General features: G+C 36.8%; 1 protein-coding gene across 4 annotated transcripts in view; it reads right to left on the bottom strand.

The window, feature by feature from the left end:
- Window positions 1–12,083: 12,083 nt before the first annotated feature.
- Window positions 12,084–14,638, bottom strand: part of LOC106871809 (probable mitochondrial pyruvate carrier 1) — a 70,172-nt gene continuing 67,617 nt past the window's right edge. For all 4 annotated transcript variants that reach the window (XM_014918458.2, XM_052970174.1, XM_052970173.1 and 1 more), the window contains 2 exons: window positions 13,126–13,258; window positions 12,084–12,264 (listed from right to left, as the gene is read on the bottom strand). In XM_014918458.2, coding sequence (XP_014773944.1) covers window positions 12,213–12,264; window positions 13,126–13,258 — 185 coding nt within the window. In that variant the 3' untranslated portion in view covers window positions 12,084–12,212. The remainder of the gene's footprint in view (window positions 12,265–13,125; window positions 13,259–14,638) is intronic.

Below are 14,638 nucleotides of genomic sequence, written 5' to 3' on the forward strand. Positions count from 1 at the left end.
TCATGGTCTCGGACACCTACGAGGTGGAGACGATCGGCTCCATTGTAAGGGAATATGAGTCGATTACAGGGTCAAAATCAACGCCGAAAAGTCGGTGGGATTGTGACTGGGCACCTGGAGAGGCAGATCGATGCCGTCGGGCGTCGTCGTCGGAAGCTGGACTGACGGACCAATTAAACTGCTCGAGGTCTGGTTCGGTCCCAACCTCTAGGTGGATAAGAAATGGGACGAGGTGACGAACAGGGTGGCCTGTCTTATCCAGAAATAGGCAGAGAGGAAGTTGTCCCTGAAAGGTCGGGCAGAGGTGGCGAATGCATACATCACCTGTCATTTATTGTCTGACCATCGTGCCTTGCCCCAGTTACTGTTTGATTAGATTGGAACATATCCTTTTTATTTTCTCGTGGAAGGGGCGCGCTCCAATGGTCAGGCGGTCAGTCTGATGCCAACTTCCTCTGCGTGGCAGCTTAGGCATGCGATGGCTTTTGATGCGCAGACACGCACTCAGTTTGCGCCACCTGCAACGATCTCTAGAAGGTGAACGTGTGTAGGCTCCGTTTGTAAGACACGCCTTTCTGCAGCTCGTCTCCTTGGGTAACCACCACCAACAGTAACAGCAACATCAGCAGTAACAACAACAACAGCCATCCGTTGTTGATGATTGCGCCCGCCAACTCTCGATGGACTAATTTGCTAACCCGTTCTCTGAAAGCTTGGCGCGCCGGGAAGGACGTGTTCCGCTTCCAGTATCCGGGGCCCTGTCTATGGATCCTATCTATGTCGACCGTACAGATCACAAATTTATGGTACGTGTAGCCGACGACTTTGAAACGTGAACAACTTATACTACTTCTATCTTACAGGCCTACAGAATATATCTAGATTAACTGGCAGTGCTACCGAGGAGCTCTGCCACTAAACATTTCATCCGGTGTTGCGAACGGTTCTGGTCGCTCGCCGCCTTAGCAATAAAAACAATAATAATAACCAGGCGGGGTAAGGTACGCACTGGGGTCGATGTAATCGACTTAATCCCCTCCCCCAACCTGCCGTTGTGGCAAAAATTTGAAATCATTATTATTATTATTATTATTACTGTTATTATTGCTAAAGCAGCGAGCTACCAGAACCGTTAGCAACACCGGGTGAAATGCTTAGCGGTATTTCGTCCGCCTTCACGTTCTGAATTCAAATTCCGCAGAGGTCGAATTTTCCTTTCATCCTTTCAAGGTCGATAAATTAAGTACCAGTGAAACACTGGGGCCGATGTAATCGATTTATCCCCTCCACCAAATTTCAGGCCTTTTATCCACTACAACAATGTCAGGCCACCAGACATCAATTAGAGTCACATTGGATTGTAAAATGCTACAATATCTTATATTCTTTATTCTCAGTGATGCTTTCTAGTTCATGTTCATACCATTTCTGTGTTCTTCCAAGACCGTATTATTATTATCTTTTTTATTCTCTTTTCTTCTTACATATTGTCAGACACGCCTTTGTACAAATGTACAAAGCCCAATACACCCATCATCACTATCCATCTGATAAGGGTACACCAGACACATGCATCACAACACATGTGTGCAACATGGTAATCTCATATCAAGATAAACAGCACATCACCTAGCAGGTGGGGTTCTAGTTAGAATTTTTATTCTGGTTGAATAGCCCATCCCACTCCAAAATTCCTTAAGATGTCAAACGAAACACCCACATTTCCAGAGGTGAAACCCCAAAGATTTTCTCTCAACAAATGGCTATGATGTTCCCGACTACTTCTGCTCATGATCAGAGATGCACACATCATCAGCCACTAAAGGACACACTCAACTGGTTAAGGTCAAACAACTGACAAGCAAATCTGCAGTATTGTGCAGAATATTTGTTGTAGCCTATTTTTTTACACCAAGAGAAAATATGTACATAACACTTTCAATCAGTTAAGATCAGAAGCCATGACAGCCAGTGCCTGGTACTGTCTTAGGGCATTTTATTATATTAGTGATTGGTGTGACTTCATCAAATATTTTTATGGGTTAACTAAGACTGGTGCCTAATGACCATTTAGATTTATTTGCACTTGAATGAACAAGATAACATTAAGGTGTTAGTCTGGTCTTGTGGTACCAGCTTATGTTTATAAGCCAATTAAAAAGTTTTTTTTTTTTTTTTTACGAAATTCATTATCCTATCAAGGACTTAGTAGTCATTCCTCCCACCTAAGTATATTTTACTACTTTCTATTGTTGCCCCCCCTCACCATCAATTTTCTCACTTTGGCAACTCTTGTTGTAGTTGTTTTATTCACATCTTGAAATTTATTGTTGGTGGCATTTCTTTCGGCTTTACGTTCAGAGTTCGAATGCTGCCATGATCAACTTTACCTTCCGTCCTTTCAAAGTTGACAAAATAAGTACCAGTCAAGTACTGAGGTTAATGTAATCAACTTTGCCCCTACCCCAGAATTACTGGCCTTGTACTAAAATTGGAAATCATTGTTATAATCGAAGCCAGCAGAATTGTTAGATCATCAGAGAAAGTACTTTTACTGACTCTTTACATTCTGATGTCAGATCCCATTAAGGTAAACTACACTTAAAATAAAGCACTAGCAAGTACTAGGGTCAATGTAAGCAACTTATACCTCCCACTAAAATTGCTGGTCCGAAATTATTATTCTGGTATGGTATGGTCTGAAATTATTATTTAGCTAACCTTAGGGTTGTGACTAGGAATTAATGGTAACAAGGTTAATGTTTACAGTTATACCATGTCCCATTTCCTGAAATACTTAAGTCAAATTTACCTACATCTATCTTACAACCATTACAATAGCTTAATAGAATCAGACCATCCTCATGATATAAACCACAATCCATTTCGGGAAATTTCTTTCTCAATATATCTAAAATATATAACCCTGTTAATTTCATTTATCTACGCACCATCATATGCTCCCATAGACACAGAGAACAATTTATCCTTGCTTTTCTTAAACCATACTACATTATAAAAGAAGTAGAAGTGATTTTCTTGCATTCATAATCACATTTCTGGCTAATATCAGAGATTGTTTTGTAAAATTTAAGGCCTTCATTAACAAAGGGCTGGTTATTGAAAGATAAAAGTCTGTTGAATCTAGTTTATCTTTTAACCCACAAAAGCATCCCAGTACATAATCTTTCTCTGAAAATGTTTTTTCTAATATACTTTTACAAACTATACCTAACTCTGACTTCACTGGGTTAATCAATTTACACTTAGGGTTATTCCTGAAGTTCACTTTGTAGTCTTTGTTATAAAAGAAGACCAGGGTGCTCAGCATTCTACCCTCTGCTCTATCTTTTCTAACCCTTTGGCAACTAGATTAAAAGATTTGTAAGCTTTATTTCTAGATTTCTATGCCTCAGAAATTCCGTTTTTCAGAGAAAGCATACACTTTATTTTATTTCCATACAACTTTGGAATTGTTACACACCTCACAGAACTTGATTATTTTTAAGATATTTAAAAGGTCCTCTTCAAATCTTGCTATGTCATTGTTATATAGTGGATTCTTGCATATTCTGATGTCAAATTTGTCTTTTGAAGAAATAAACAGGCTATGTCAATTCTTATAAACCTTTCTGCTTCCCCCCTGCACACATTCCATATATTTCTCAGATGGAATTGAGATGGTTTTAGCCAGAACGGCAAAATCGTGTTTATCCATATAGGGGTCTATTTTTAAGCAAAGGAGCTATATTAATTTCTGTTGAATATCCAAGAAGCAATGAATTATAAAATTCAATATGTAAATATTAAGTATTCTTTAATACATTATAATTAAAGGACTCATAATTGCCAGAACTGTTTCACATTTCCACTCTTTCAGCTGGTAATTCCACCTTGCTTTCTCTTAAATGTGTGTATACACAGACACAGACACACACACACATACACACACACACATATATATGTATATATACATACACACACACATATATGTATGCATCTCCTAATATAATAATGAGCCTAGTGTTTTTATATATTTGCCCAAAATCACGCAGGGGGAATATAAGAAAGAGTGGTATAAGTAAAGGGAGATGGGAGAAAATAGTAATTCAGTGAAGAAGTATTGAGAGTAATAGCCTTGTCTGAGAGGGAGTGAGAGAAAGTAATAGCAATGAGAGAGAGAGGAAGTGGCAAAGAGCACAACGTGCATCTTCTGTTTTTCTCCGTCACAACATATGAATGAGAAAGGAAGAGGTGAAAAAAAAAATCAGCATTTCAACTCTGTGAGTATATATGTGTGTATGTAAAAGGAGATGTGTGTGTGTGTGTGTGTGTGCAATGGAAATGGGAAGGTGAACGTTCAACGCTGAAAAGAAAAATCAAACAGCATTTCAACTCTGTGTGAGTATATGTGTGTACATGTACAAGGGAAGTATGTGAATGTATGTGAACATTGACAAGTGTATTAATTTGATTTACCATCCATATCTACTATTATAGTATTCTTGTGTATTTCTCTGTCACAACATATGAATGAGAAAGGAAGGGGTGATAGATGAATAAGGAAGGAAGGGATGATGGCAAACTTGGTAGTGGAATGATGAAAGTTCTATGGTGAAAAAAAAATCAAACAGCATTTCAACTTTGCGTGAGTATGTGTGTATATAAAAGGGAATCGTGTGTGTGTGTGTGTGTGTGCAATGGAAGTGGGATGGTGAACATTCAATGCTGAAAAGAAAAATCATACAGCATTTCAACTTTGTGTGAGTATATGTGTGTGTGTGTATGTACAAGGGAAGTATGTGAATGTTTGTATCTGTGATTATTATATACCTTAATTTATACCTTATTTATATATAAAATACTACAATTAACCGTTATTTTTGATGGCATGGGACCAACTAGTATATAAGAATATGTATGTGTGTAAATAAGGAACATCATTTCTTTCAAACGTATTACCATCAAAATATGAATACATTTAAACTTAATCTTACCTACTTAGCAGGAGGATCAGGGAATACTAATTGTCATCTATACTATAATGGAGAAAGCTGATTATTAATTAGGTATGTAACAATTACTAAAAGTACTAAAAGAAAGCAATTATTAAAAGGTTGACCATCTTGAATGAAGAAGAGACAATACAGGACATGTGGGGACATATAACATATAAAAGATGAATGATATGCAGTTGAAGATGAGCCGACCACCCCCCGGCCCCACTCCGGGATGGTTACGCTTTTACAATTAATTCAAATGTTTCTATAAAATTCCTTTTTTTTCTTTTACAACGTTCATTGTTTATTCACAGTTCCATTTTTTTCTAATAGTTAATTCTCAATAATTTTACTTACCACTTGATGTCTTTATCTCATCATATTCTACCACTGGGGTGCAGGGTTCATTCTCACCAGTGGATTTACATCCGATGGAAATGCTTCTTTTAGTGTCCTATATCTTTCTTCATTTACCAAAATACACTTCATGTCTTTATTGTAACTTTCTGTTAATTTTACTTTTGTAATACCTTTCATTTTCATTATTTTTCTTTCAATTTTCTGATTAGTGCAATATGTTACAAAGTATATTTTGTTTCTATATTATGTGCACCTTGTGTGTCTGTATGTCAGTGTGTTTGTGTGTCTGTGTGTCTGTACGTCTGTGTGTTTATTTGGTGATTCCGTTCTGCTTGTGATGTTTTTTCTTTTTGGTGAACCTATGGGTGTGTTGCTTCTGCTTACTGTTGTTGCCTGTCTTAATGGGTATGTTTCTTCTTGTGTCTTATGTTTCTTTTGCTGTAGTTCCTCCGTGGGTAGTGTATTCCTCCTCTCTCTCTTTTTTAATGTCTGTAAACTTTGTGTTCTGTTCCATGTCTCGGGTCTTTCACCCCAATTCCATTTCACATTCCTGTGCTTCCATCTCTGCAACCTCTTTGACTTGTTTGAGACACCTTTTTTTGATATGTCCCCTCTCCACACAAGAAAAGCAGGTAGGGAGCCTTCCCTCCAATATTACTTCCAATTTCACCCCATTGGACAGCTCTATTGTCTCCGGTATTCCAGCATTGTCTATTTTGTTGACCCAGAAAAACATCTCCAGCTCGTAACCCCAGCAGTTTATTTGTTGGGTCCAGGTTACCTGGAGGATGCTAATGGTCTCATCTCCCATGTCAAGGACCGCCTCCATCAGTCACTCAGGCTCAATCCTGCCTATCCTAACCCTGGCAGCACGCTTGCCCAGGTATGTAGGCAGGAGAGTCCACTTGTCCGAATGTAACAGCACAGCGGAGTACTCCCTTGCCTCCTCTTTGGAGACAAAGATGACCACCACTGTGCCGTACCTTCTACCTCTTGTATGAAAGGTAATAACATCTTTAATATCCTCTAGGCACTTTTCCACCTTTTCCTGTGTTGCCATATCTATTCTTCTCTTGCTTCTCGAGAATGCTCTGTATATTATCTCTTTCTTTTCCATTTCCTTCAATTCTTCTTCTGGCAGGGAGGGAGGCAACTTTATGTTAGACTCCTCTCTCTGTAACCTATCTTGGTGTTTATCAATGAGCTCTTCCTTGAAGTCCACTTCATATTGCTTCAGCAAACTTGGGTCCACAGCTTCCTGTCTTCCCATTACTGCAGCATAACTCGTCTCCATTTGAGATACCTTTTTACGTAAAAATCAATTACAGACACAAGCCAACCAATACAGATGTCCAATGGGTTTCATAATTTAGTTTACATGTGATGTATTAGTGTTGAATTTTGATTTGATTTTTCTAATTTTTTTTTAAGTGACATTCCTATACAAAGATATACTGCCGTCGACTATTTTTTTAATTTTGTGTCTTAAGTATAAGAGGTACCAGATGTAATGTGCAAGAGAGAAAGCTAAGCTTTCTCTCTTGCACATTACACAAATGGTCTTGCACATATGGTCATATGACTGTGTATGGACGAGGTCAGCAGCATAAAGAAGTGTCAATCTCTAATTGTGGAAAAGGTAAACCAAGGAAGGCATGGAATCATCATCATTTAAGTCCATTATCCATGCTGGCATGGGTTGGACGGTTTGACCAGGGCTGGTGAGATGGAAGGCTGCACCAGACTCCAGTCTGATTTGGCATCATTTTCTATGGCTGGATGCCTTTCCTAATGCCAACCACTCCAAGAGTGTAATGGGTACTTTTACATGCCACCAGCACTGGTACCATTTGTGTGACACCAGTATCTGTCACGACTGCAATTTTGCTCAGCTTGATGGGTCTTCTCAAGCATGACATGATGCCAAAGGTTTCGGTCATTGCCTCAGTGAGGGCCAACACTCGAAAGGAACTCAACCACTTTGCCTCTGTGAGGCCCAACGCTCGAAAGAAACTCAGCCACTTTGCCTCCATGAAGCCCAATGCTTGAACGGTGCTCTTTACATGCCACCAGCATGGGTGTCAGTTATGTGACACCAACACCAGCCATGACTACAATTTCACTTGGCTTGACAGGTCTTCTCAAGTACAGCATATCACTAAAGGTCTCAGTCACTAGTCATTGCCTCGGTGAGATTCAAAGTTCGAAGATCATGCTTCATCACTTCATCCCATGTTTTCCTGGGTCTACCTCTATCACAGATTCCTTCCAAAGTTAGAGATCAGTACTACTTTACATGGCTGTCCTCATTCATATGCATCACATGATGATACCAAAACAGTCGTCTCTCTTGCACAACACATCTGATGCCTCTTATGCCTAATTCTTCTCTCAAGATGCTTACACTCTGTCAAACATGCACACAGACATTGCACATCCAGCAAAGCATACTGGCTTCATTTTTTTCAAGCGTACACATGTCCTCAGCTGTCACAGCCCATGTTTCACTGCCATGTAGCATGGCTGTTCTCATACAGGCATCATACAATCTGCCTTTCACTCTGGGAGAGAAGCTTTTGTTGCCAGTAGAGGTAGGAGCTCTCTGAACTTTGCCCAGCCTAATCTTATTCTTACAGCTATGCTCTCGGAGCATCCACCTCCAGGATGAGTTGATGAAATATGATCTTTGGATGTTGAGTCTCACGGAAGCAATAACAAAGCGACTGAGACTTTTGGTGATTTGCAGTGCTTCAGAAGACATGTCAAGCTGAGTGAAATCATAGTTGTAACCAGTGCTGATAAAAGGCACCCAGTACACTCTGTGGAAGAGTCAGCATTAGGAAGGGCATCCAGCTGTAGAAAGCAGAGTGAAGATGAGTGCAGCCCTTCAGCTGCCAGTTCCAGTCAAAATGTCTAATCCATGCCAGCATGGAAAACTGATGCTAAATGATGATGATGTAATGTATATAGTGAGTTGCAATGGCCTCTTATGAATGCATGGTCAACCAACAAATTTTACTTATGACATTTACAACTTTCATGTTTACACTGAAATATGTATATTACATTAGCTGTTTGAAATATCTTCTGTGTTACACTAGTTTACAATTTTTATTCAGGCATTTTTATAATATATTCTAACTATACGTTTGTAGCTAGATGTAGTACATGTTCCATTCTGTTTTTATGAGTTCTTAAATATCAGTCTATAACCAGAGGTGGTTTGCATATTTTTAGTAAGTGCTGCATAAGTTGGATGGGTTGTGTCATCTGGGTGATGTATTGTAGTCTAGAGAGGTGTGTACTTGACATTGTGTTCCCAGATGGCTAATTTCCACAATACCTTTATTAAATTTATTTTTGGTTGATATGTGACAATTTATGAATATTTGTCAGTTGTCTCATTTAATCAATTATTTAGACTTATGAAGTCAGTTTATATTTCTGTAACATTCGTGTAACAGAATTATGCAAGAGAATTATACATTTCAAATTGTCTCATTGTATAAACAATAGTTGTATTTACTAATATATATAAAGGAAATTTGTACAATTAATGTGTGTACTGCAATGTGATTTGAATTACTGAAGCTTACCAGTTTTGCTTTGATCTCATTTGAAAATGAATATATGAACTGTTTTCTCCACATGAAATGTGTTGGTTTATTTTGTTGATTAGTTATCAGCAAACGCTGATATTTAAGGAGCAGTTCTTGCAGTTGGATAGATATGGTATATTTAAGTGAATAAATTACTCAGAGACCACCCACATAAAAAGCAATTGCCAAATTATTGTTAACAATTGAAAGCAGCATGGATTAAAAACATAATACAAAATTATCATGCAGTGAAGCAAGTTTAATCATTCGATGATTATATTAATTATTCCAGGAAAAAAGGGAGACAATTATAAATGCTTCAATCTTTTAAAACCTTTACAGTGCAGTAGCCTTCATTGCACTGCCAAAATAGTGATGAAATTAACAACATAGACATGCTTTAGTCTTATTAGAACTCCTAAGTGAAGTACAGATTGATTAAGTCTAATGAGATTGGCACATGTTCATCACTGCCTTCCATATTTGCTAGAATAATTTAAATAATATTAGTTATTCACTAATATTGTCATTTCCTAAACTCTTAAATTCCTGTAGTGTTTTCTCTATATAAATCTCCTAATCTTGTTTGGAACTAGATTTTGATGAAATGCAGCTAATCCAGAGTTGAATTTGTATTCCAGCAGTCCTGTAACTTGGAAGCTGCATAACTAAAATCCGAAAAAGTATTCTTCTGAGATATATCTTTGCCTTCTCCATTGCAACGACTGTGGTATTGTCCTGTTGACATGCATCCTTTGTGGTCTCATAATTCAAACTGATAAAAATCTCTTCAGAAAAAAGAAAATACTCAACGAGATTTGCTTCTGAGTTTAAATATTTTGAAGGATTCATCAATACAATGATCAGTCTACTTCTGCTCCAATTAACCTGGATATAAATTCCAGTCACATCACTTATATGTAACAGACAATACTGAAAGATCACTCTGATTATTTTTTTCAAGCACAAATTATTTTCCATAAATAAATCATTAATAAGTAATGACATTATTAAATAATATCACCAAATTCTATCTCATCACTTAAGGTACTGATGTGTAAAAACTGAGCAAAGCAAATCTGAAGAAATTCACAAAAAATAAACACATGTGTAAGTCTTTTGACAGGAAGTTTTTTTCTCAAATGAGGTTAAGCTTTGTTTCTCATACAGAAGAGTGGTCAGTTCCATGGGCCCAAAATGATTTCTTGAGATGCAGTTACATATTGTTCAAAACTTGATGACAGCTGTAGTTACTTCAATAAGATAACACTAAAGGCCAGGGTTGTTTATAATGCAAAGAGTTTAGATGATACATTATGTCACCTTGTGTGTTTATATGCATGTACCTTAAGATACTGTGGGCAACAAAGCCAATTCTTCTGATGCTATGTGAAAGAGAGTTTATGCAGTTTAGTTAGGGTGAGAGGGTGGAATTAGTATATAATGTATGGAAAGTTGGACGTTTATTGATGTTCAAGAACTCAGTCCACTCGGTAAGGTGGTTGGTGTTAGGAAGGGCATCCAACAATAAAAACCCTGCCAAAAGACAGTGAAGCCTGGTTCAGTCTTCTGCCTAGCCAGTACCTGTCAAATCATCCCACCCATGCCAGCATAGAAAACGGACATTAAATAATGATGAAGATGATGATGATGATGATGATGATGATGATTCTTATTCTAAATACTCACAATTTTAATAGATATTATGGTCTAATGACTTCAATGTGTTAAATAAAGTCTACCTATGAATATGCATATAGTTCTTAATAATTTATGCATTTAGTTTTATTTTGTGACTCAATATGTCTTGTTTTATGAGTGTGAAATTTGTTATTTGATAGGTTTTATTTACTAGTGGTTATTTTATTTATTATATAAGGTCGATAAAAGAGTGGTATAACACAGTAATGTAAGAATGCTGGAAAATTTTAGTATAACATTTAATTAGTTCTTGTGGAACCAAAATTCTTACCTCCACCTTAGCAAAGGCAGAGGTATTGTTTTCAGTCATGTTTGTTTGGTTGTTTGGCCATGGACAAGATATCTCAAGAACCACTGGATGGATTCAGATGAAACTTTCAGGGATGTTTGGCCTCGTGACTGGTACAAACTGATTAGATTTTGAGATTGATCCAGTACTGGACAAGGATTCTGGATTATTTGTTATATTTACTTTACATGATTACGATCTTAAGCTGACTTTCAAGTCTTTCTCAATTATTTAAGCTGTTTCCAAAGTTTTATTTTTGTTTTTCTATTATTAATTTTACTTGCGTCGCTATCTTAGTAGAAACTGGTGGATAAAGAAATCAAACTACATAAACAACGGCAGCAAGACCATTCAGAAATTAATAACACTAACATATTTTTATAATATATATATATATATATTATACATACATATTAACACTTTACAGTATATTCACATATATACATGCATCTATACATTGATCTAAAACAACAAGAATACTAAAGGAAGGCCAGAACTTAAGAGAAGAGAAAACCAAAAGGTCTCATGCAATTCGTTTTAAAATTCCTGAGTAGAACTTATTATTATTACGTGCGCCTTTGAAACTATTTTGAATGGTAAATTTAACTTTGGCTTCTATTAGATAAGGATAAACTATTTATTACTGTTACTAAATTTTCTACAGCCACCTTCACATTCCATGACTACCATTGGGATCAATCAGGTACTGGACAAGGATTCTGGATTATTTTTCTGTTTTTTTTTTACTTAATTTTTGAGAGCAGTTGGGCTCGTTTTTAGTATTCTTGTTTGTGAGAGCAGTTGAGTTTGTTTCAGATATTCTCATTAAAAATCACCTCTGGCTAATCGATGAGAGGACGTTGGTGTTGCTTTGGCAGAGGTTTGCATTCTCTGAGTGCTCTTGTTTTTAATGTAATGTGAGAGAGTGTGTTTGCATTGTCAGCATAGAATTGTCTGTTGATCCAAGATATTGAGTATATAGAGATTGAAAAGAATAGTAGATAAAAAAGATCTTTGAGATGCCATTTAGGAACTGTTGGATCTAGGATGTTATGTTGCTAAATGACTCTCTTAACAACCAGACAGATGAATAGAATAAATGAGTGCTACACAGAAATTAAGTAAACACAATAGTTTAACAATAATATTTTATGTATTAGATACAGCAAAACAAATATAAAATCATAATTAGAATATAACAGAAAACAAATTTCTTCACTATAAATTATAATTTTAACATTAAGTTCATAATTACAAAAATTATCAGTCAGTATTAATCAGTTCTTTCTTCTTCGATGACTGGCCTGAAAGGTAGCTGTAAAAATAAAAACAAATTAAATTTTAATTGAAAATATCCCTGCATTTGTTCTTTTCATTAAAATTAGGAATTTTGTTGTTCATGTCGGCAAAAGTTAGTAATCTGTTTAATTTTGATTGCCTATACAATCAGCTAATAGATTTTAAATATAAATTCTCTTTCCACTAGATGTCTATATTATGAGACTTGTAACTTTTTGATATGTGTGTGTGTTTATAGGTCTCTCTTAAAACTGAGCCTCTAGTAATCTGTCTAAATTAGGGATTGTTTTTAGCCAATAATACCATATTTGGTATTATAACATAGTCTGCTTCAATGTGTTTCAATGAAAAGTCTATAAGTTGGTAATAAGATATCATATGCACTAAGCAACATCACTTCTAATTTGCTTCAATAATCTAAAAATTCAGTTTATAATTAAAGAAATTTTTTATTTGATTGAACTGGACAATTGCAACATAATGTTCTCAGAGTGCCTCATTTACTTTAACAATGAAGTATCAAAATCATATAGAATTGAGTTTAGGTGTAAAATAGGACTTGACATAGATGATCAAACCAATTCTTAAATGATACTGAGTGCAAACTTTATTAGCAACTATGTGTTACAACAGGGCACATATCTTTGCTTTGCAAATGCTGCTTAGTGGATAATCGATTTCACTCATATTTCAAGATTGAGTATTTACTGCTAAAAATAATTCAGCTGTAATGCGTTATCCAGCAATTTGCAAATTTAAATATTCAAAAATGCCTTCTCAACCAAACTAGCATAGAAAATGGATACTGAACAGAAAAAGAAAGTTTATAAATTCAGTTAAATAAACTAAATTAAATTAAAGAAAAAAAAAAACTTACAAATGATTGACAAATCTTGTTCCCTGGGTCAGCTGTGCAGAAACATTGGTAAAATGACAAGCAAAGAGAAGAAGATTTCTGGGTTGAACTTTCCAGGCAAATCTCATAAAAAGTAATGAATAAATTGTGAGAGCTGAAAATAAAAAGTTGTTTTAAATACACAAATGAATATTTCAGTGTATGTTATTGAAAAATCTTACCTAGTGTTATCTGGATAAAATAATTTTAGTAGTGGTTATTATTGCTATTTTTCTAAGTGATTTCTCTAACATTCTGACTGTTAATGTCAAGTGTCTTTCAGCAATCAAGAAAGTTTAACCTTTGTTGCTAAGGTGTGCCTTAATTTTTACACTATATTTTGATTGCAGGAGAAATACCTAGCCAAAGATAAACCTCTGTACCTGGCTTTCGTTGACATGGAGAAAGCTTTTGACAGGGTCCTCCACTCCCTTATCTGGTGATCAATGAGGAAACTAGGGATAGATGAATGGTTAGTGAGAGCTGTGCGAGCCATGTACAGGGATGCTGTCAATAAGGTGAGGGTTGGCAATAAGTACAGTGAAGAATTCCGGGTAGAGGCAGGGGTCCACCAAGGTTCAGTCCTCAGCCCCCTCCTATTTATCATAGTCCTCCAGGCAATAACACAGGAATTCAAGACAGGATGCCCCTGGGAGCTCCTCTATGCTGATGACCTTGCCCTAATTGCTGAGTCACTATCAGAACTAGAGGAGAAGTTCCAGGTGTGGAAGCAAGGACTAGAATCGAAGGGCCTTAGAGTCAACCTAGCTAGAACCAAAATCTTAATAAGTAGGAAGGTAGACAAAACACAAACTCCTTCAGGTAGATGGCCCTGCTCAATCTGTAGAAAAGGCGTAGGTAGAAACTCCATAAGATGTACCCAGTGTAAGCTATGGACACATAAGAGGTGCAGCAATATCAAAGGAAGGCTAACTAGCAAGATAGTTTTTGTATGTGGCAGATGCTCAGGAGCAATAAACACTGAAAATGTGCAGAAAACAACCTTTGCCACATTCAAGGGAGAAAAACTAGAAGTAGTTGATAGCTTCCGTTATCTAGGTGATCAAGTTAGTAGCGGGGGAGGGTGCGCTGAAAGTGTAGTTGCTAGAATAAGAACAGCCTGAGCAAAGTTGAGAGAGCTCTTACCTCTGCTGGTGACAAAGGGCCTCTCTCTCAGAGTAAAAGGCAGACTGTATGACGCATGTGTACGAACAGCCATGCTACATGGCAGTGAAACATGGGTTGTGACTGCTGAGGACATGCGTAAACTTGCAAGAAATGAAGTCAGTATGCTCCAATCATCATCATCATCGTTTAACGTCCGCTTTCCATGCTAGCATGGGTTGGACAATTTGTCTGAGGACTGGTGAACCAGATGGCTACACCAGGCTCCAATCTGATTTGGCAGAGTTTCTACAGCTGGATGCCCTTCCTAACGCCAATGGATGTGTAATGTCAGTGTGCATACTCGACAGAGTGTAAGTACCTTGAGAGA

Source organism: Octopus bimaculoides, chromosome 8 (assembly GCF_001194135.2).
Source record: "Octopus bimaculoides isolate UCB-OBI-ISO-001 chromosome 8, ASM119413v2, whole genome shotgun sequence".
NCBI lineage: Eukaryota > Metazoa > Mollusca > Cephalopoda > Octopoda > Octopodidae > Octopus > Octopus bimaculoides.